Source organism: Neofelis nebulosa, chromosome 13 (genome assembly GCF_028018385.1).
Source record: "Neofelis nebulosa isolate mNeoNeb1 chromosome 13, mNeoNeb1.pri, whole genome shotgun sequence".
Taxonomy (NCBI): domain Eukaryota; kingdom Metazoa; phylum Chordata; class Mammalia; order Carnivora; family Felidae; genus Neofelis; species Neofelis nebulosa.
Window position 1 is genome coordinate 91963802 of NC_080794.1, and position 22381 is coordinate 91986182.

The 22381-nt window shown below is 55.8% G+C and overlaps 1 protein-coding gene across 5 annotated transcripts in view; it reads right to left on the reverse strand.

Moving 5' to 3' along the window:
* Positions 1-19587, reverse strand: part of CFAP46 (cilia and flagella associated protein 46) — a 96246-nt gene extending 76659 nt beyond the window's left edge. For 4 of the 5 annotated variants that reach the window (XR_009252785.1, XM_058698213.1, XM_058698211.1 and 1 more), the window contains exons 1-11: positions 19466-19587; positions 18876-19000; positions 18527-18658; positions 17887-17951; positions 16053-16217; positions 15054-15177; positions 14493-14587; positions 13597-13707; positions 10970-11069; positions 4789-4887; positions 2916-3106 (exon numbers count right to left, since the gene is read on the reverse strand). Coding sequence is in view for 4 of the 5 variants with exons in the window: in XM_058698213.1 (XP_058554196.1) it covers positions 2916-3106; positions 4789-4887; positions 10970-11069; positions 13597-13707; positions 14493-14587; positions 15054-15177; positions 16053-16217; positions 17887-17951; positions 18527-18658; positions 18876-19000; positions 19466-19514 (1256 nt within the window). In the remaining variant the exon portion in view is untranslated. The remainder of the gene's footprint in view (positions 1-2915; positions 3107-4788; positions 4888-10969; positions 11070-13596; positions 13708-14492; positions 14588-15053; positions 15178-16052; positions 16218-17886; positions 17952-18526; positions 18659-18875; positions 19001-19465) is intronic. The other variant, XM_058698212.1, reaches the window with a different exon arrangement.
* Between the last annotated feature and the right edge of the window lie 2794 nt (positions 19588-22381).

The following is a 22381-nucleotide window of genomic DNA, read 5'->3' on the forward strand; positions in this document are numbered from 1 at the left end:
AGTCACAGCCAATAACTCCGCAAACCTGAGATGTCCTGTCACATATCCGGGCATCGCAGCCAACCCAAGGAGGATTCTTTAAGGCTCTGAGGAATCCCATGACCAAAACTCTGCAAACAGAAGAAGCAGAAAGACTCACGGCACACAGAACGACGCTGAAAACAGCGCACGTCTTCCTCAGGAACTGTGACGGCCAGAAGCAGAACGTCGTCTTCAAAGTGTCTGAAGAGGAAAACTGTCCCTGAACCCAGAATCCGGTGACCGGTGAAGATACTCTTCAAAGATGGGGATGAGGTGAAGCCATTTCAGGTCAACACGGCAGAAGCTCTTAGGGCTGAGATCAAGCAGGTGGGAGCCTGGGCGTGTGGGAGGGAGAGACCCAGCGGGACCGGCCAAGAGGGAGGCAAACCTAAGAAACCCCCGTTTCCCTCTGACACGTTCTCCTTGTTGAAGAAAACCACCGGCCGCCAAGACCAGACGGCAGCACTGCAGGGTGAAGTGCACACATCTTCACGTGGGAGACGTCACACTACGTCGAGGGGAGCCCACGGCCACGACGGCGGGGAGGCAGGCAGCGGGCTGAGGGAGGAGAAGGGCCGCGGGGGCCCTGCCTGCGGGGTGCGGGGTCAGGTGCGCAACTGGCCCTCACGGACTCTGCCCTCGAGCGGCGCCCCCCCCCCCCCCCCGCAAAGTACAGCCGAGGAAGTGGACAGAATTCTAAAAGTTAACCTCGAGGAAGGCAGGGAAGGAGCCGCAGGAAGCAGAAAGGATGAGCGGAAAGACGTGAGGTCGAAGACCAGCTCAGCAGGACACGGAGCGCAGAGGGTCTGGGGCTCCAGGCACCACGCAGAGGGTCACAGTGAAGGAAGGCGGGCAGACAGCGGTCCACCCGACACTGCCAGGCCGTGCTCTGCGCGTTCGAGGTACACAGAGGACAGGATTTAAGAGGATGGAAAAGGAGAGGCCGTGCATCTGGGGAGGTGGTGTTACCACCACACGCTGGAGCCTTCAAGGCAGGGGGGTCACCAGCGGCTAAGAGGCCACGAGGAGACACGACCCCAAACGTGCGGGACGCGGTGTTTGGGACCACGCCGAGCAAAGCTGAGGGAGACACGGGGTGCCAGAGGCCAGGCGGCTCGGAGCCGGAGGCCCACACTCCGGCCGGCACTTGCTGGGCTGAGCACTCTGCACCCAGGGGAACTCTGACCTCACGGTCAGCCCGAGGGGACACTGACAGGAGCTGCCAAGAGCCCCTCAACAAGGACAGACAATGCCCTCAGCTGCCACCAGGACTCCTCGGCGTTGACCTGCCACGGGGAGTGTGGCAGCCTGGAACCCTCCTCCAGAAGCAGCCACTCGGCACAGCCCCCAGGCCCAGAACCTTCTAAGGAGAAAGAATACTTCTTAGCTTCCCGATTCATTTTATAAAGCCAGCATGACCTTGATGTCAACCCTGACAAAGGAAGGAAAACACAGGCCGATGTCCTCATGAACATATGCATAAGACCCTCTAACAGATCACGGGAAGGAAGCCGAACCTGGCAATACATTAAAGAGTGAAAAGATCGGGACCACACAGAGCGTGCACGGTTGGTTCAACCCTCAAAACTCAATCGGCGTGATTCAGGCAGTAAGAACGGGAGAGAAAAGGCGCATGACTGTCTTCACAGCCGCAGAAGAAACACCATCCAGGGCTAAAGAGCCTGTTGCCAACGCGGATGCCCCCACGCGTGCGTCGTGCTGGGGGCAGCGGTGTCTCAATGTCACTTAGGAGAATTAGCAGAGAAAAAGGGGGAAACTACCAGTTATTTTCTAAACTCAGGCATACACGAAAATAAGCTAATAGGAAATAAGAAATATACTCATTAAAATTAAAAGCAGGCCAAAGACAAGGAAGAATTAGAGAATCTCTGAAATGAAAGAACTGATGGAAAACGAGGACGCTGGGAATGTGGCACGTGTGCTTTCCAGCCGCCCCGCCCCCTGCACCTGCGCCCGTGCCCACCTAGGGTCGCCCCTGCCCCGCAGCAGCCCAGGGACCACTGGCCGGGACTGCGTCCTCCTCCCATGGGCCGGCCTGTCTCTTTAGGCATTTCAAGGCCCGCTCTGCCCTCCTGCTCTCAAATGGGTGCCACCTTGGGTTTACGCCCTGTCCACAGCCCAGGTGACCTTCCCAGAGAGCCCTGTGAGCTCTGGACGCACAAGACCGGGGTGTCTGCAAGGGGCCGTGGGCCTGCTGCCCACCTCCCACAGCTCCGTCCCTCCCGGCTCACGCCGGCTTCCATCCCACCCGGCGCCAGCCCTGTCCACAGGCTGTTCTCGACAGCGGGGTGGCCATTTGACAACTGGCGATACCTCCTCTGTGCCGGGTCCTCTGATGACCCTGTCCCCCGGCACAATCTCCGCCCCTGGAGGACTGATGAGCCCCCCTTCTACGTGCATGGAGGGCTCTGCTCCTGGGGCGTCATCCTCCCGGCCCCCGGGCCGTCTCCTCTGTCTGGGCTCGGTTTCTCGGAGACCGACTGGGACCGTCCTGCCTAAACAGCACCCACCCACCCTCCCTCCCTGCTCTACTGCCTTCTTAGCACTTCCCACGGCTGGCCTACTGAAAGCAGAGTGGAGGTGGAGGTGTGCCTGCAGGCTCGGGGACCCTCGGTGCCGGGACCCAGGCGGGCGCCCGCTTTCCGTTAGCGGGCGGTGGGGGACCGCCGAGCCCCGCGCGGGGCACACGGATGGCTCCATCCCTGCGGCAGCCACACAAGCCCTTTCTGATACGGGTGGGGTTTCCCGCTTGCACCCTTTTTGGGGGAAGTCAGTTGGATTTCATCTTTTTCCCGGTGTTGAGGGATTCTGCCCTGGCCCCCACGTTTCCCTGTCTCTGAGAGGACAGCCCAGGACGAAGACACGCAGGCCACCTGTCCCCCTTCTCCAGGACGTCCGCGACGTTGGCCAGCGGCTTCCGCAGGTGGTGTCTCAGGTTGTGCTGCAGCAAAGGGAGACACGTGTTCCACTGGGTGGTGCACACCACGTGGATGACCCTGGGGTCGCCCAGGCGCACGGCTCGCTGCAGTGTGATGTCCAGTCTCTGTACGATATTCAGCTGGGCCTGCACAAAACACATCGACCGGTCCGTGAAGCACCATGTACCGCGTGGGGAGCCTGGTCCCGAGGCCCGGAAGCTGGAGGGCCAGCCGGGACCCGAGGTCTGAGCCTGTCTGTGGCAATGGCCTGCACCCTCTTTTCTAGAAGGGATGTAAGAATGTCTGTGAGATGCTCCCTTAAAAAGCCCGGAATGGCCTCCGCACACCCGTGGATGAGGTTCTCTTCCCTGAATTGAGTCCATCCAAGTGCACTTCTCAGCCTTGTACATTCCCTGTGGCCCACGGCCTGTTACGTTTACAACCCAAAGAACACGTCCCCTGTTCCGTGCTGCATGTGCCCTTCCCACCAGACAGGCTCTGGTCCCACGTTTTCAGATGCGTGGAACCGGCTTCCCAGCCCCACGCCTCCTCAGAGCCCACGGGGGCTGCCCACGGGTCCTAAACTCGGCCACGTCCCACGCTTCTGGCTGCCAGCACCCTCGGGGCCTCCCCTCACGCTGCCTCATGAACCGGTGCCCGAAGCTGCTCTGTGCTCCACACAGCACTCCCTGCGGCCCCCAGGGCCACACGCACCACCCGTCTGCTGCTATCTCCTGATCACACGTGGGGCCAAAGTGTTCCCTGCAAAGCGTCTCCTACACAGCATTTGTCAAGCGCCTACCAGGTGCCAGACAGGAGGGTCAACGCTAGAGGAGCCACACGGGCAAGTCCGAGAGGAACGCATATCCGCCGGGCCGCAATGAAGGTGCCACACAGAGCCTGCTGCAGGTGTGGGGGATGGGGCCCCGTGCCCGGCCGCCGATCTCCTGGCCCGAAGGTTCCCTGGGGGTGCCAGGAGCCAAGCCCACGAGTGCCCGCATTGGCTCCAATCAACACGAGGCTCCAGATCTCTGTTTTGACAGCTTTTTTTCTCCTTTTAAGCTGCAAATTTCTCATTAAACAATGGTCTAAAATGATCTCTGGACTCCTTTTCTGGCAGTGGCTGCCGGTCCAAATCCCACCGCGCTGAGTAAGCAGATGGGAGAGTGGAACCAAGCTCACGTCACCACCACATTTGGGCAGCTGCCTCCTCTCTGACCGCAGACGGGGAGCACACACCGCGCCCGCCTGGGCGTCCCCTGGATCCGCCCTTCCCGGGGCCCCTGCCTCTCCCTACGCACTTGGGGATCCCTGAATCCCCAACATCCTCTGGCCACCCTCGTCTCCCCACCCCCAGATCCCTGCCTGCCCCCACTGCATGCAACGACCTTACCGCCTACCCCGAGCCCCTCGGGTTTCCAGGCCCCGCGTGGCTGATAGCCCCACGCTGTGGTAGGGAGTGACTTTTGCCTTCCTGGACGTGAGTCTGGATGGCAAAGAGCCACGACAGGGACACGAAGGCCTGACCAAGGGCAAGCGCATGGGGCTACGGGGATGGGCACCGCCACTCGGGCAGCAGGAGGGCTCTCGGGAGCTCATCTCCGTGTCCCGCCCCCTGCCTGCGTGACCCCGATATGCCTTCTATGTGGTGGCCCAGGAGCCATGGGGGAGCCCATCCTGGCGGGGCTCCTGCCGGGGAGGCTGTGTTCACCGGTGGGAACCCGAGGCACGGGAGGCTGGCCTTGTGTCCCCCTCACCCGGGGGCCAGCGACCTTCCAGGACACGTGCAAAGCCGCTCAGTGACGCTGACTCCTGTTCAAGGACTTACCTCAACAGCTGCTCGGGCGTAGACTTTAACTTTACTTTCGAGACCTAAAGCTTCTAATTCATACTCCAGGCATTTGATTTCAATCAGCTTCCCAGGGTCCTATAGGACACACATAGTTTTTGTACACGTGGGGGTTTTTAGTGAAAGACATCACACACATTCATTAACTTCAAAAACCATTTAAAGATATTAACGTACTAGGTAGAAACTTAACAAAAAGACCTCTAGAGAACACAAATACATATATTAAAAAACGTAACTTTTTTCCCCCAAAATGCAAAGACTCAAGTGAGAAAGCAAAAACAGCTTTTTTGGTTACCTTTTTAACCACGGGGGAGAGAGCCCATTTCACTGGACGTCGAATTTTTACATGATGGCACCAATTTCAGATAAACTCTTATAAAGTCTGGCCAACGTGTTTTCTTTGACTTAACCCCCGCCGGCTTAGGAAGAGAGTGCCCTGCTCGCCGGACGCGGAGGCGGGCCGCAGCAGGAGCCCGGGGTTTGTCAGGGAGGCGTCTACCTCACTTTTTACAAAACTGCTAAGCTTTTCCAAAGGTGTCATGCCATCCTGAGTCCCCAGCGGCTGGGCAGACAGAGAGCCCCAGCCCGCCCACGTCCTCTCCCACATCTGGTGCGGTCAGTCTGCTCACTGCGGCCGTTCTAGTAGGTGTGTCGACGTGAGTGAATATCAACATTGGTCTCTGCCTCGGTTCCCAGCACAGCGCTCCTGAAACCCTGGTAATCTCCTGAGTGACAGAGCACCGGGAGCATCTTTCCTAAAGATGTGGCTCTGGGGGGGGGGGGGGCTCCTGGGTGGGGGCCGGTCACACAAAGACCAAGCCATGATTAGAAGGTTGGGATTCTCAGACCTGCCTCTACCCCCGAGAGAGGGGACGGGGGCTGGAGATGGATTACTAATTGCATCACCCCTATGGGAGGAAGGCTCCATAACGTCCCAACAGTACAGGGTTCGGGGAGCCTCGAGGTTGGCAAACACGTCCATATACCAGGAGGGTGAGCCGCCTCCACTCTACAGGGACAGAGGTTCCTGCCCTTGGGACCCTTCCAGACCTCGCCCTCTCTCTGTTCATAGGCTGTTCATCTCCATCTTTCATCACGTCCTTATATAACGGTCCTCTTGGTCTCATTACGTTTTTCGACTTTTGTATCAGTGTAGCTACTTCTGCTCTGTGGTTGCCATTTACGCGGAGTGTCTTTTCCCCACGTCTTCACTCTCCACCTACACGTGCCCTTGACGCTGAGGTGAGTCTCTTGTGGGCACACAGTCGGGCCTGTTTTGGTTTGTTGTTTAACCCATTCAGTACCCTGTCTCTTTTGATAGAAGAAGTTAACCCTGTATATTTAAAGTAGTTGTTAATAGGTAAGGACTTATCACCGCCACCTTCCTTCCTGGCTGGTTTTTGCACTTCCTGTGTTTCTTTCTTCCTCGCTCGCTTTTTTTTTCCCTTTGTGATTTGACGGCTCTCCACTGTGGGATGCTTTGATTCGTTCGCTCTTTTGCGCATTGTGCTTCACGGTTACAAGAGGCTCCTTACAAATGTATAGTAATGTCAATCTATTTTAAGTTGAAACAATTTCACTCCAATCAGTACAAAAACTCTTCCTTTTCACTACCCCCCACTACATTTTATGTTTTTTATGTCACAATTTACATCTTTTAACGTTTTGTATCCATTAACAAATTACTGTAGTGTTATTTTTAATAATGTTGTCTTTTAAACTCTATACCAGGGGAAGCGACTTACACACCACCATTAAAATATGAATACTCTGACGTGACTATATGCTCACCTTTACCAGTGAACGTTATACTGTCATATATTTAATTAATGTCCTTTCATTTCAGCTTGAAGAACTCCCTTTAGCTTTCCTTCTAAGACAAGTCTAGTGGTCATGAACTTCCTCAGCTTTTGTTTGTCTGAGAACACCTTTTATTTCTCTTTCATTTCTAAAATGAAAGGACTATCCAGCTTTGCTGGATACAATATACTTGTTTGGAAGTTTTTGAATATATCATCCAGCTCTCTCCTGACCTGCAAGGTTTCTGCTGATAAATCCATTGATGGCCGTATGGCAGTTCCCTTGTATGAAATCACTGTCTCTTGCCGCTTTCGAATCCTCTTTTATAATAATTTTTACGATAAAACTTCCGACAGTTTTATTATAATACGTTTTGGTGAAGTCCCCACTGGCTTGAAGCCTATGGGACCAACAAGCTTCATGTACTTGGATGACCATATCTCTCCCCAGATTTGGGGAGACTTCAACCATTATTTCTTTAAATCAGGTTTCCACCCCTTTCCCTATGCCTTCTGGGACTCCCATAACGCAAACACTGTTTCGCTTCACATGGGCTTCCCATACTCGTTTTCATTTCTCCTCCTCTGGGTAACTTCAAATGACCTTTGAGTTTACACATTCTTTTTTCTGCTTGATCAAGTCTGCTACTGATGCTCTCTACTGCACTTTCCACTGCATTCACTGTATCCTTCAGCTCCGGAATTTCTATTTCATTATTTCTTATGATTTCTATTGCTATCGACCTTTTCATTTTGCTCACGTGTGGTTTTCCTGATTTCATTGTGTATCTGTGTTCTCTTGTGGCTTGCTGACTTTTCTTAAAACAAGTGTTTCAAATTATTTGGCAATTCATAGATCTCCATTTCTTTGGAGGAGGCTACCAGATCACTGCTGTGTTGCTTTGGTGATGCCGCGTTTCCTTGATTTTTTGTGTTTCTTGCAGCCTTGTGTTGACGTCTGTGCATTTGACAAAGTAGTCATCTTTTCCAGACTTTGGTGGGGAAAGACCTTCGCCTGTGGTGTGTGGACAGGATGTGGCGGCTACAGTTCTAGGAAAGGCCCAGCATCACAGTCTCCGTGCGGCTCCATCAGCCAAGGTTAGCATCGGCGAAGACTATAGGGTTCCTCAACAGTCGAGGCTGCTGGTCTCTAGTTTCAAGGTCTCTTGGAGTCTTTGGTGGTGAAGGCTGCTGGGGACCCCCCAATCCCTTTTTCTCCCACAGGGTATGTCCCACAGGGTATGTCTCTTTTGGCACCCGGCCTGGGGTGCAAGCACCCTGGTAGTGGTGGTGGCACCGATGTCCGACGCACAGGCGCCCAGGCGGCAGCCTGCGTCGCGGGTGCTTGCAAAGTGACAGCAGCTCCGGGGGCCCGGGCACTGGCTAGCTGGCAGTGGTGATGCTGTGTGTGACACACATGTGTGTTAAGCGGCCACGAAGCCAGGATCTAGGTCTAATGGCTTTAAATTCCACTCCAGGAAGTACTCTCAGCCCCGTGTAACCTCTGAAGATTGCTCCCTGGTCTCCTTTTGGGGGATTCTCTCTGCAGCTCGTGTAGTTTCCTCATACACGGGCGCTAATCAGAACGCGGCTAAAGACTTGACGCAGCCCCTGGAGCTCTCCACAGCTCCTTTCATGCAGTTGGCTCCTCTCTGGTCCTCGGTCCCGTGAACTGGGGCCGCCTCGTCCTCCTGACCAGCAGCTCGTCCTCCATCCAGTAGAATGCCACTGGCTTCACCCGTGTTCCCTCCGCCCGCCGAGTCTACAAACTCTCCAGGCGGTAAACTGGACGATGCTAAGACCCACCCCACCTGTTCCCCACCTCTTGGTTTCACTTCCCTTCATCATCTATTGTTCAGCGTCCTGAAATGTAGCGTTTCACATACTGTTTGGTTTTTTCGTTGTTTCAGGCTTGAGGGACTTTTATTCCATCTTGGCCAGAAAAAGTTCGTTTCTTTCACCATGTCCCTTTCGTATTCTTTCCCCCTTTTAAGAAAAGGTCCACTCATTTCTGAACGATCACCTAGAACTACATGTTTGTTTTTGCTTTACTTTTGTTTAACTCTCCTCTTAAGAGGATAGTAAGACATCAGCCATTACAGTCAGTGCCAGAAACCTCGCTCTGCCTGTTTCCCCGATGACGCCTCTTCCCTCTCGGCTGCCGCTTCTCCACACTGACCCAGGGTGGATCTGGACCGGGCCTGACCCAGCCGTGTGACTTCCCAACCACGTTGCCCGTCACTGCAGGGAGACCCTACACAGAAAGAGCTGACAAACCACGGGAATCTGAACGTGCCCGCTTTAGAGAGACCGGAATGATCTTAACACCCATCCATCTGTTCAACAAAAATCTGCAGAGCACCTCTCCAGGGCCAGGCATTACGCTGAGAAGTGGGGTGACATACGACATAGGACAATGTGCTCTTTCTCGAGTGATATTAGAAATACCCGTGTTAGGGGCTCCTGGTGGCTCAGTCGGTTAAGTGTCCTACTCTTCAGCTCATGTCACGATCTCACAGTTCGTGAGTTCGAGCCCCGCGTCAGGCTCTGTGCTGACGGCCCGGAGCCTGGAGCCTGCTTCAGATTCTGTTTCTCTCTCTCTCAAAAATGAACAAACATTAAAAAAAAATGAAGGAATCCACTTCAAGGACACGCAGAATATTCACAAAATCCAGCACCAATAAATACTGAGGGTGTTGGAAAGACCAGCGAGGAAAGGGGGCGCTGACCTCTGAGATGCACTTCGCTGAGCCCGCCTCATTCGAGTGAAAAATCTACATAAACAAGAACGGGCACTGGACTTTTCCAGATGCCACAGGCCTGATAGCACCTGCTGACCCTGTCAGATGGCAGCACCAGGAGGGATAACACCCCCCCAGGAGGGATGTTCCTCTCGCTGGAGATCGCTTTCGGCAGGCGGCCCGAAGGGAGGCCACCTCCGAGCTTGGGCGGGCAGGGCCGGCTGGGCAGAGTCGGGGAGAGAGTCCCTGAGGGACCTCCCCCGGAGGCAGCAGGGTGGTGAGGGCCCCGTCGCCTACACGTGACCCACCTTTGCAGGAAGCCGCCGACGGCAGCAAGAACCACCCCCCTCACCACAGGGAGAGCACTGGACTCCGACAGCGGCCCCAGGAAAGCGGTCTTGTCCCTGCTGGCTCCGTACAGAGACAAAAAACTACACCCCGAGGGTGTCACTCAGCTGGTGAGTGATGGAAGCCGGTGGGATCCCGATGCTAAGTTTGGGCCACTGTGTGTGGACACAAAAGACAGGAACAACCCGCAAAAGAACCCGGAAGTGCTTCCAAATAGGTACCTCCGCTCTTTTCATTCCCCGCTCTCTGGCCTCGGCGGTCTCCAGCCCCACCCCCACCCCACTGCCCTATCCACGCTCTACCAGCCGGTCAAGGTCCAAATGAAGTTTTATTTCCCTTTTTAGAACGATTTCCCGATCCACAGAACCACAAACATGACTGGTGTCCCCTCTGCCAAACCGAGTGTCCCATTCTCTGCACCGCGGAAGGGGCGGCACTCTAGAGCTTTATTTGGAGGGAGACTCCCAAGGACCCGCTGGTATCTGGGACCCACAGGTAATCTGGGACTAAACACAGCAGGTGCTCAATGGAAAGTGCAGGAAGTGACCCCCCCCCCCCACCCAACCCGAGCAAATGGTCCCACCGTGCGAGCGAATCCTCCCTCCAACCTCCCCACCCTAGCGGGCAGCGGCCCTCATGGCCTCTGCTGGTCACCGGGCACCATGTTCAACACTGTCCACGCCACCGCTAAATAGCCTCTGCTCTGCGCGAGAGCCCTTGCGGCTTCTTAAGTTAAAACACATAAACCTAAAGCTGGCTTAGAAACTTCTGGCGGGAATGTACATTTTTCTTTGGAGGGCAATATTATAATATGCATTTTCAAATCGTAAAAGTGAAACTTCCAGAGTAATTTCCCGTCAATGACCTTATGTTAGGGGGAAACCCCTAAGTGCAGATAAAATCTTCAGGCACAAAATGTTCATGTAAGAACAAAAGGTAACAGGATTCGAACGTCCAAGAACGCGGCCAAGGAGTAAGTTTCGGACCATGAATATCACGAAATAACGGTGCAGCCGTTCAAGTGGACCGTGCAAACAGCCGGTGGCAACACGGGTCGGTGCCAGGGACGGCAGGAACAGTGTGTGATGCAAACATCGCATCATCTCAACGACGTGACGTGTGTGTGAGGAAAACTGGGAGGAGTTTACCAGGCCCCTGTTTCCAGACCCTCCCCACGAAGGGGCGCTGCAATTCCTTTCCCTGCTTTTCGCCTTTTGTGTTCAGATCCCAGGGAGGAGGCGCTGCGTGCCACAGTCATCGGTCACTTACTTGGCTGTCGATTTTCTTCAAGTCGGAGATGCAGTCAGAGGAGATCTGCTCACATTTCAAGGTCAAGGAAAGACGAGCCAGTTCAAAAAGCAAAAGAATTCTGGAAACCAAGAAACAAGAGAGCAATGAATGGACAGAGGTGACAGGAACGTACCCCGTACTCACCTCGCAGCCCCTGGGGCTCCAAGGCCCCGGCAGGCCCGGCCCCCTGACGTGCTGCCCCTCGGTGCTCCCTGAGCTCCCACCGCACGGACCCGCCCCTCCCCCTCGATCCAAGCTCAGCAGGAGGCCCGGCTCTGCACCATCGGGTGCCCCAGAGACCCATTTCTAGAAACTTCCCCTGGGGCCACTCATATGAGTAGTGAGACCCCCCCAAGGGAGGGCCCAGCCCTAGCAGAGGACGCCGGAGGGGACGCCACACATCCATGTGCACACATGCGTCCGCCTTCAAAAGTGTGTGCCTGGGTTCACACAACCCGAGGTTCACACAACCTGAGGTGTCCTCACTGACCACCTCGAGGGTCTGAAAACCCATGTTGAGAACTCTGTTGCAGAGTATTTCATGATGCAGAAACGTGTTCACAATTTATATGGGAAAAGCAGGTGAAAGCCTACGTGATCATGTTGAAATCTGACATCGATTCATTTTCAAACTCTCTACAATTATTACATATCAAATTTGAAATAAAAAATGATGAAAACCATTTTAAAAATGCATCCCCAGACCACTCCCGGCCCATTAACTCTGTATAAATTCAAGAGCAGTGGGGGAGCTCATACACAAAGTGACAGTGAACCCAAGACATCTTGTGGCCCTGGTCATCCCGTCTAGACACAAGCTGCCTCAGGATGTCCAGTGACCCCACACCCTGGTGCCTATGGCCTGTGTGATCCCTTCCCTTCGAGACTCGCTTCTAACCAACAGGAACCCACAATGTTGGGCAGAGGCCGCTTCCCTGGCCAGACCCCAAACAGCGCTGGCTTCCTGTGCTAGTCCGGAATCCGTAGCTGGCGCTGATAATGCCCCTGCTCAGTCGGGTCTCAGAAGAGACCACTACTGCCCTGCTGACACCTCGATGGCAGCTGTGCCTGGATCCCTGTCCCAGAGGCACAGGGAGGTCATCAGCGTGCACTGTTGAAGCCCCCATGTCTGTGACAGTCTGTGACGTAGCAGCTGAAAATAGACCCCGCCTAAGAGTTTTCTAGGGCTCCTGGGACCAATTACCCCAAACGAGGTGGCCTAACAGCAACAAGTTAATCTCTAAAGTTCTAGAGGCCCGGAGACTGAGATGGAGGTCCCAGGACCACACCCCTTCTGACGGCTCCGGGGCAAGATCCTTCCTTGCTCTGCCGGCTTCTGGTGTTTGTGGCCATCCGTGGTGTTCCTCAGCTTGCGGCCACGGCTCTCCCGTGTCTGCCCCTATCGTCACCGGCCTTCCTCCCCAGGGGCATCCGTGCCCCAAACCTCCCTCTTCTCATAAGGACAAAAGTCAGTGCTCGGGGCCCATGCTCATCCAGTGTGATCCCATCTCGACTTGGTTACATCCACAAAACCCTATTTCCAAATGAGATCATGTTCACCGGCAGCAAAGGTTAGGACTTGAACGATCTTTTGGGGGGGCTCAATGCCACCCATAACACCCTCAAGTCAACTAACAAATGATGGATGGAAAAAGTATATAAATGATCACTGCGGACAATGGCCAGGATGTTTCACGTGTTTGGAGTGCAGAGTTGATGAGAAAATCGGTGGGATTTATCCAGGGATCAATTCTCAACAGCGGGACTTCAAAGGGCCCAGACACGGCTGAGGGTCACACCTCAGTGATCCTGGGGGACGCGCACACGGATCACAAAGCGATACGGTGACTGCAGCAGCCACACCAACGGTGTGTGGTTGTGCTCGCTCCATCCTTTTATGTCAACGTGACAATGTGACAGTGGATTGGGAAGCAAACCCATCATCTCTGCGGGAATAAACTGGAAAGTACATTCTGGTTCGTTCTGTCAGCGTCTGGCTCAGCTACCCACTCCTGGGAATCCGACCCGGGACTTATCCTAAACTCAAACAGCACCGAGAGGATTCTGGAAGGCACAGAACTGAGACACTGAAATGCTGTGTAAGATGCTGTAATGACTTGAAAGTCACCTACACTTAGAAGTCAAATTTGGGGGCGCCTGGGTGGCTCAGTCGGTTGGGCGGCGGACTTCAGCTCAGGTCGTGATCTCGTGGTCAGTGAGTTCGAGCCCCACGTCGGGCTCTGTGCTGACAGCTCGGAGCCTGGAGCCTGTTTCAGATTCTGTGTCTCCCTCTCTCTGACCCTCCCCCGTTCATGCTCTGTCTCTCTCTGTCTCAAAAATAAATAAACGTTAAAAAAATTTTTTTAGTAAAGAAAAAAAAGAAGCCAAATTTGATTTAGAGTCCAATATGCAGTTACGTGTCCCGAATGCTCCCCAAACGGTACACACCTCAAGACCAAAAAAGACAGTGGGAAGAAATATATGAAACCCTCCACAATGGCCGAGGCCCATACAGTACTTAGGACGGCCTTTTCTGTCTTCTCACATTTCCTACACTTGCGAGTTTCACGCAGTGACTACGGACGTGTGGAACTGGAGACACTTACTTTTCCTCTCTGATCGAAGGGAAGCGCTCGTGATTGTAATAACTTAAGTGTTTATAGGTCTTCTTCAGAATTGTGTTGACATCTTCAGGTAACTCATTTTTATCCAATTTCCTAGAATGTATTCAAACATTAAATAACGAAAACGTCATGTCAGATTTGTTCAAATTATCCTAAGAGAAACTCCCAAGTCTACGAGCCTGTGTTTCCCACTCGACAGAAGGCCTGAAAAATCGCTCCTCCTTCGTTCCTTCTCTCTCCAAGAGGACGTCTCACACTCCTTATCCTCCTCACTCCCAGAGCAAGCTTTCTTCCTGAACAGACCCTCTGCCAGGACCAGAGCCAGAAGAGGGCTCCCTCGTGGGCTGGCTTGGCCCTTCGTACCTCCCCTGCTGGGCACCCTGGGTCGGCAACCTGCCTGCTTCCGGACATCTGCCCTCTCCTCACACACGCACTGCCCCTCACACGCGCTGATCTCCTCATACACTCACTGCCCCTCACACACACTCATCTCCCACTGCCCTTTCTTCGCACACAGTGGATCTCCCCCTTCCTAAAGCCCTGTTGCAGGTGTGTGCCCGGGTACATTTCCACTCTTCGTGTGCTCTGACCCTCCCCTGTCAGGGTTTTACCCATTACCTACTGTTGTCTTTCTCCATGTCAGGCTCAAATGTCACGCCTCCCCTGGAAGGTCCTGTCAGACAGTCTCACCCAGCTGGAGACTGTCTCCTCCTAAACCACTTTCCTCACCGATGGCAGCCTCTCTGGCTGCTTCTGAGTAAAGGGAGGCAACGCAGAGTCCCGTCCTCCGGGCCCAGGCCTCAGCCACCCCCGCACGGCCACAGCCCCTCAGGCAGCACAGAGACGCTGGCCAGCCCCTCGACTCCTGAAACACGTACGCTTTCAGCACGTTCATGTGGTAGGTGACAGACAGGCTTACGGAGGTTCTCTTTTCTTCCTTTAACTGAGCCTCATCCAGTAACTCATGGCGCACCTGTTGTCAAACGGAATTGAGTTATTAACGGATTTAAACAAATGATTAGGTAGAGATCCAGATTTCTGTTGTTATATTACATACATCCTCCTTTAAAACTAATATTTGGAATGAGCAAGTGTCTTCTCATTAACTGTGCTGATGTTCAGTTTTCACAGCCAACCCGCGCTGTCTCCCCATGGAAGTGAGTGGTCGATGATGCTCCTCATACAGGTTGTTGGGGTTTACAACAACTTTATCGCAACAAGTTTTCTGCGACCCTTTTTAATTCAGTGATGCTGCGAGTGAAGTATTCAAAGATCACGATGAAAGCAAAAGATTTTGTTTTGTTTTGCTGACGCACGTGCCCTGTGTGTATGCTTTTATACCTTTCAGTGGGTGGACGGGGCTGTTTTTCTACACCGTTTTCTGAAAATGACACTTCAGAAAATCACTCCTGTCTCCGTTTTTCAACACGCCAGCTTACCATAACAGAAAAGATGTGTCGGTATTTCTGGGGCACGTTAGCTTTTATAAAGGGCGCTGCGGTGGCACAAAACTTCGCGGCCTCCTCCTTTTGTCCAGCTTGTAGATAACACTCCAGAAGCTCCCTGGATGATGCAAAAATGCTGGATGTGACGGAATCATTTTTTGCTGCACGTGTCTAATAACCAGGTTAGTATGCATTTATTATTTTCACATCTCACAAGCTTCAGGAAGTCACACGGCTCGGCCCCCCCCCCCCCACCCCGGTGCGGCTCACCGGGGCCGAGAGAGCACTCCTACTCCCGGCAGGAGGGAAAAAGGGAATATTCGCACCGAAACTCCCTAAGACGTTTAAAATAAGCTTTTTCAAAAAAAACCATCATATTCGTATTGATTTTCTCTTAAAAGCTCCCCACATAGCCATAAAGCAGGTGAAGAAAGCGTCTAGATTCCTGATTCCAACTTCCGGGCAGACCCTCTGGCTCGTCTCGTGGACGCCCACCCGGCCTCTGCCTGCACACGGCACTCCCCAAACACGGGGTGAGTTTGGCCGCTGCTCACTCCTCCCCGCACAAAGACCGCGTGCTGACATCTCACTGTGGCTCCTCAGGGCCGTCCCTGTGGTGATGCCTTGGCGTGTGCTTCCCTAAATAGGGCCGTTCGGGCTGAGTTTACATTGCTAAAATGTCTACTGCATTAATAGTTACGGAACGAAGTTTTTAGAACCACGAACCAGGATTGTGACACAAGCTTTCATTTCCTACGTTTTCAGTCTGAACACTCAGCTTGTGACACCCACATGATCAGCACGCTGCAAGTTCATCCCTAGATATCATTAGACAAGCACACAGAACACGCACTTCTAACTACAGATTCCAAAGCAATGCCCTACACCCTGCAGTGTAAGTCCCACCCGGTGAAGGTGGGAGGGGAAGCAGGTCAGAGGCTGCACGGGGCCGTCGGGTAGGGACCCGAGGCCGGGCGGGCCACCTCCACTCACAGCATTAGCTCTGCCTGCCACTCCTTGTCTTCCTCCTCGGTTTGGTTTAACACGTTTACGATCTGGGAGAGGCTGGAGATCAGATGGTGATGATATCCCGGCTTGAGAAACGGCCTCACCATTTGCCAGTAGAGGACAGATGCGTTATATACCAGGAAGTGATACCTGCGACCGCAGCAGAGGAAGTCTGAGACTAGGCCACGAGGCTGTCCCCAGCCCCTTCGGGCGTCTCCAGTAGATGGCAGCAGCAGCATCTGAGCTGCCCCCGGCCCACACTGCCAGAGCGAGCAGAGCCCTCCCTGGGGTGGCCACAGGCGCCCTGCCCAGAAGGGATTGGTGGCTCCAAGTTCAGCCCCGGCCATGGTCACCCCGCCACATGACTCCTGAGCCCAGAGACCCCTTCGCTCATTCGGTCATTCCAAAAGTGACCAGCTCCCTGTGAAAATGCACCAGTCAGCAAGGTCTCCTTTGGTTCGCAAGGGATAGACAAGAACGGGCAAGAGGAGGGGGAATCGAGGAAAGCCTCCTGGAGGAAGCAACATCCTGCTGAGACCTGGCGTGCGATGAGCAATCAGCCGGGACAGCAGTGCAGGTGCAGGGTCCGGCAGGCAGAAGAAGGAGAGCAAATCTTTAGGGAGCAAAGCTCCCACACCTGTACATGATAGAACCAAGTGGGGGAGGAAGAGGGGAGCAGGGACACCCCCCGGAAGCTGGGCTTTTTCCTGAGGGCTGGAAGCAGGTGCCGACCAAGAGAATCAGAGCGGCCGATCCGCCTTTCTCGCTCGGGCCTCTCCAAGGGGCCGGCTCTGCCTGGCAAGACTCCAGGCGCCCGGCGGTCCACACTGCTCCCCTGGTGGGCGAGCGCCGTGGATGCCTGCTCTTACCCCGGATGGAGGAAGGACTCAGGGCACGGCAACAGAACAAGGCTGTCTGCTCCTTCAAGGGGCTAACTCAGAGCCCCTCTCGTTCTCTGCCAAGCTGCGCCCTCGTCTATTTGTAAAGATGGTGCTGCCGGCCGCCAAGGCCGCTGGTCGCCAGCAGGCAGTCTGCAGGTGCCCCCAAGATCCCCAGGATGCAGGCTGCCTGCCACTCCCGCTTCACGGTTCCAGGACATGGTCCCCTTGAAATACCCACTCCCCTTAGCACACGTCCCCAGTGAGGAGGGTCTGTGGGGCTGGGCCCGGTACCCCAGCACCCACAGCAGGGCTGCCAGAGGGGGCCGTGAGCAGCACCTACGAGATCACCGGATGCGTGAATCTGGGATTTATTTACACCCGAACCTCCTTTAAATGTTGGATCCTACTTAAGTACGTTGTAGGAACACCAGTTCGTATGCAAGCTTAAAAGCTTTGAGAGTAGTTCTTGAAAACCGAAACGTTGATTAAGTAGAAAACGGTGCTGGAGTGTTAGCCGAATCACCAGAGATACGAGGCCTTGGCCCGGGCCATCCAGCGGGGGGGAAATAGGTAAGTGGAGGCAGCAGGGGGAGGGGGCCCTGCGGCTGAACGCTCAGAGAGGCCCAGAAAGTAAGGGAGCCACGGAGACTGGGCCAAGGAGAGGTTCCTAGAGAGAAGGCGGACAAAAGTCACGTGCAGACCACAGAAACCACAGAACAGAGGAAACGATGAGGCTGGGGGGGGGGGGGGGGGGACGATGCGCCTGTGCGGCCCAGCTCCGCACATTAGAGACGAGCACACAGCCGTACGTGCGCCCCAAACACAGAGCAGGACAAGGAAAACCCCTACAGGCTGAACAGGTGCCAGCGCTCGGTGACCCCTGGTTTGGTACCTTTTACACAATCCCCGTTAGAGACGGCCGGGTCCATCGGGCCTACCTGGGTTCTCCTTTCGCGAAGTTTATTGCTTTCATATACTGAGTCACGCAATTTTCAAACTCCTCCTAAAACGACATAAAGAATATGCACAATTACACTGAATCTGCCACTAGAACATCGACCGTGGCTCGTGGTCCCTTTGGTGACCATCAAACCGCACTACAGGCTGGCCTGGCACCCCGAGTGTAGGCAGGCGGGGGCTGGGGCGCATGCGCTTTCTCTGCAGGTTCCCCTCTGCCTGGCCCGAGGGCGGCTGTTCCGGGCATGACCCCCGCACAAATGTCCAACGGGAGCTCAGGGAAAGGGCGGAAGCAGGAAACTCGGCCAGTTTCCCGTCACTGAACACGACGCCGCTTGCCTGCCTCTCCACGAAGAGTACTTTCGGATCTGTCTAGACTGACGCATTTTGGAAGCGGGGGGAGACCTGACTATTTTGACACAAGATGTAAAACTTCGAGGAGGCTCAAGGCAGCCTGGCAGGTTGGGGAGGGGACAGGGAGCTGAGCGGGACAAACAATTAGGTACTGATTTGCGAATGGCCCGCGGGCACGTGGTGTGGCCTGTCTCACTGACGTGCTAAGGTTGTGCACAGGAAGAGGGCACACTCAGATGCACTAATAAAGGACATGGGGCCTCTCACCAGGTTTTCGGTGGACTTGGGGGCGCAGAGCTGGGCCCGGCACAGGTGCGCTCGGCCCAGGAACTGGGTGACCGGCCCCTTGGCCTTGAAGTACATCTGGATGCAGTCCTCGCTCACGTCCAGCTGCCCCATCTGCGAGACCACACAGCACCGTGGAAGTCCCCAGAAAGCCGCCCCTGGCGGGCCCGTCTCCACTCCAGCAAACCCTTGAGGGAGTGGCTGGAGGACCGATCTGAGACGGGGAGCCAGCACTTTCCTGCCCCACTTCCCGCTTCCAGTAAACCCAGAACAGAGACCTCCAGAAGGCTCCCCCCCCACCCCCCCTGCCAGGACCCCGGGGAATAAGTACCTTCAGGGCCTGTTCCGCACACAGAACAAACAGGTCAGGGCTGAAGCTTTCTGTGGGGTCAAACTCGGATTTCCCCAGGTTGGCGGACTTGATCAGCTGGTAGGCCCTCTGCAGGGAGGCAGCATCTAGGCGGACGACATGGAGGCGGGTTTGGGCTGGGGAAAGCACGCCTGGCACCACTGAGCAAGGTGGGGACGGTCGGGAGGGTGAGGAGGGGTCTAGGGTCCTCCCTGCACGGCCCCCTGCCCCCTCCAGCAGCCCGAGCCTCAGCAGCGGCCCTGACAAAGCCTCCTTTTAAAAGGGCGGCTCGGTTTACCGTCGCCCAGGTCAACCAAAGGCGAGAAGCGCGGGTTTCACTCGGTCACTGTGTCCCGGGGCAACTGGAGGGGGGGGGGGGCGGGGGGGCTGAGCGGGTCCCAGGGCGTCTCAGGGTCATGGGTCTGGCACCTGCTGGAGCTCCCCAGGGTCGCGGGGGTCCCAGCGCGGGGTGGGGAGGGTTCAGGGGTCGCGGGACCTGCCAAGGTGGGAATTCGGAACCGGGCGGCACCGGGCCCCCCGGGGCAGAGCGGAGGGTCGGGGCCCCCGCCCACCTTGCTGGCTCTCGGCGTGGGCCAGCTCCTGCGTGATGACCAGGTCCATGGCGCTGCGACCCCCCGGCTGGTTGGCTTCCTCCCTCTAGTGGCTGGCGGTTGCCTAGCAACCAAGGGGGACGCGGAACCGGTCCTACGGGTCGGCGACGGGGCCACACTACTCGGGAGGCGAATCGCCACCGGGCGGCCATCCCACGGGCGTTCATCCCAGCCCCCGGGGAAGAGGACTTGGGGGCGGGGCCGCGGCCCCGGGGGGCGTGCCAGAGCTGGCCCGCGCGCCCCCATCTCTCAGAGACCCCCGCCCACCACCCTGGACGGCGCTCCAGCCGAGCCTCCCCGCGTCCCCGCCCGGCAAGGATGCCCCGGGTCTGGCCCTGAGCCGCGGCGGACCCCGCTCACAGGACCCCGGAACGCATTCCTGCCTGCCGTAGCTCATTCCCGCATCCATCCATCCATCCACCCACCCTACAGACGGCAGTTCGCCCCTGCCTGGGCCGGAGCTGGGGCGCGGGGGAGCCCCCCTGCGGGGAGAGGTCATCAGGCTAACCGTGAATGCCGTGCCTAGGGGTCGGCTCCCGAGGGGGTCGCGCGAGCACGGGACGGGTGAGCAGAGATCTGCAAGGGAGAGGAGGCTCGCCACCGGGGGACGAGAACTGCACCTGTGCAGGCCCGGAGCGGGGAAGGGCGCTGGGGAGGGCGACTGGGCTGGGCTGGGCTGGGCTGGGCTGCGGGGGGAGGGGGGGAGCGGGGGCGCCAGGCGGGGCCGAGTCCCTCTCCTCCCGGGTCGCTGGGCGCTGTGCGCCCAGGTCTCGGCGTTTTCTGAGGTCAGGCGGAGACTGTCTTTGGGGAGGGTGCAGGCTCGCCCACAAGCCACGGGCAGGAGAGGAGAGCGGGTCTGGGTGACGAGGGTGGGGCCAAAGAGGCCAAGAGGCCGAAGCCCTGGGGCTACGGGGGTGGCCTGGGCGTGCACCGGCGCCGGGAGCTCCAGGAGCGGACTGGGCGCGTGGCAGCTCCGGAGCAGGTGGTGGGCGTTCCGTCTGGGAACGCGGGATGCCGAGGTGCTCGAGCTCACGTTCGCGGGAAGGCTCCCGGCTGAGCGGACCGCTCTGAGCAGAGGTGCGGCCTGCGCACAGCCGCACTGCTGTGTGCGGAGCTGGGCTGCAGACCAGCCTTGCAGCAGCAGAGTGCGCTGCAGGGCAGACGCTGGCAGACCGAGAGGTGGAAGGGAGGACTGCAGGGCCGGGTCTGGGAGCCAAGGTCGGGGTCGGGGGAGGGGGTCTGCTCGGTCGGATATGGCCACGAGGTCAGTAAGAGGAGCACTGAGAAAGAGCGGTTGGGATTAGCAAGGTGAAGGCTGTGGGTGATCCAAGCCACTAGCGTGGCCAGATGGCCTTGAAGGAGAGCAGTGTTGGAGGGCTCACACCACTTCATTTCAGGCCTTCCTGGAAGGCTGCAGCATTTAAGACAGTGTGGGCCAGTGGATCAGAACAGAGTTCAGAACCGGATCCCATGTCCATAATCCACTGATGGCACCAGATGTGCTGATTCAATGGGGAAAAGGAACCTTTTCCGCAATGATGCCAGAGCCCCTGGGAGGTGGGTGGGCATGGGGACACGCAGCCCCTGCACCATGCCGGGCCGGAACTTTCATTTGAGCCGGGTCATAGGCTTAGAGGGAATGGAAACGTTTGAAACAGTGAAGCAAAATATCACACCATCTTGGAGCAGGCAGAAGTTTCCTACCTAGGGCACGAAAAGGGAAACCATAAAGGAAGAAAATAAATCTGTCATCAAAAGTAAAACCTGTGCTCCTTGAAAGACTGTTAAGAAAACGAATAGGCAAACTGCAGATCGGAAGAGAAAATTCACAATAAGTACACCTGACACAGGAGCTGTGCCAAGGTTATCTTTTTAAAAGCCAATAAACCAATAACAAAAGACAAAAACACACAAAAAACCTGGGCAGAAGACAGCAAATAGACACAGGACGGTAGAAGATAGGATTATCTTGTAAGCACACGAAAGGGGGCTCGGCGCCCTGAGTAATGAGGGAACTGTTGCACATTCCAATCAAAGTGAGATACCGTCATAGGCCCAGGAGAATTGCTGAAGACTGACCATGGTGAACGTCGGTGAGATACAGCAACTGGGATCCTAACACGCTGCTGGTGGGAGCGTAAAATGGTACAAACGCTGAGAACCAGAAAGTTTTTGACGAAGTTAAACACGACCCCACGATCTTACTTTCAGAGCTTTCCCCAAGAGAAATGATGTGTCTGCATTCATATTAGCCCCACAGCGGAAACAACCCAACTATCCAACAGTAAACAAACTGTGGGGTGCTCGCACAATCACCTCTCAGCCACGGAAGAGCCTGAGCCGGGGACATCCCACCACCGAGGCGGATGCGTCTGAACAGCGGAGAGCAAGGGAACCAGGAGTCAAAGAGTCCTCTCTGCGGGTCCATTTCCACCTGGTTCTAAAACGGGCAGGAGGAACCAAAGACCGTGGGGATCAGGGTGGGGCTAAGTGCTCAGGGGTGGCAGGCAAGTCCACACCTTTTCTGGGGTGTCGGGCACCCGGCTGTAGTCCCCTCACAACTCCCCTGGGGCGCCTGGGGGGCTCTGTCGGTGAAGCCTCTGACTCCTGATTTCAGCTCCGGTCATGATCTCACGGTTTTCGAGATGGAGCCCCGTGTCAGGCTCTGCGATGACACTGTGGAGCCTGCTTGGGATTCTCTCTCTCCCTCCCCCTCTGCCCCCCCCCTTCTCTCTCTCTCAAAATTAGTAAATAAAATAAAACAACACCAAACTCCCTGCAGTCACCGTTCACCGTGGGGCATCTTGTTTTACTTCAGTTGTACCTCAAGGACGAACCAAGCCAAAGGAATGCCAAGCCCCGGGCTCCAGGAAGGCT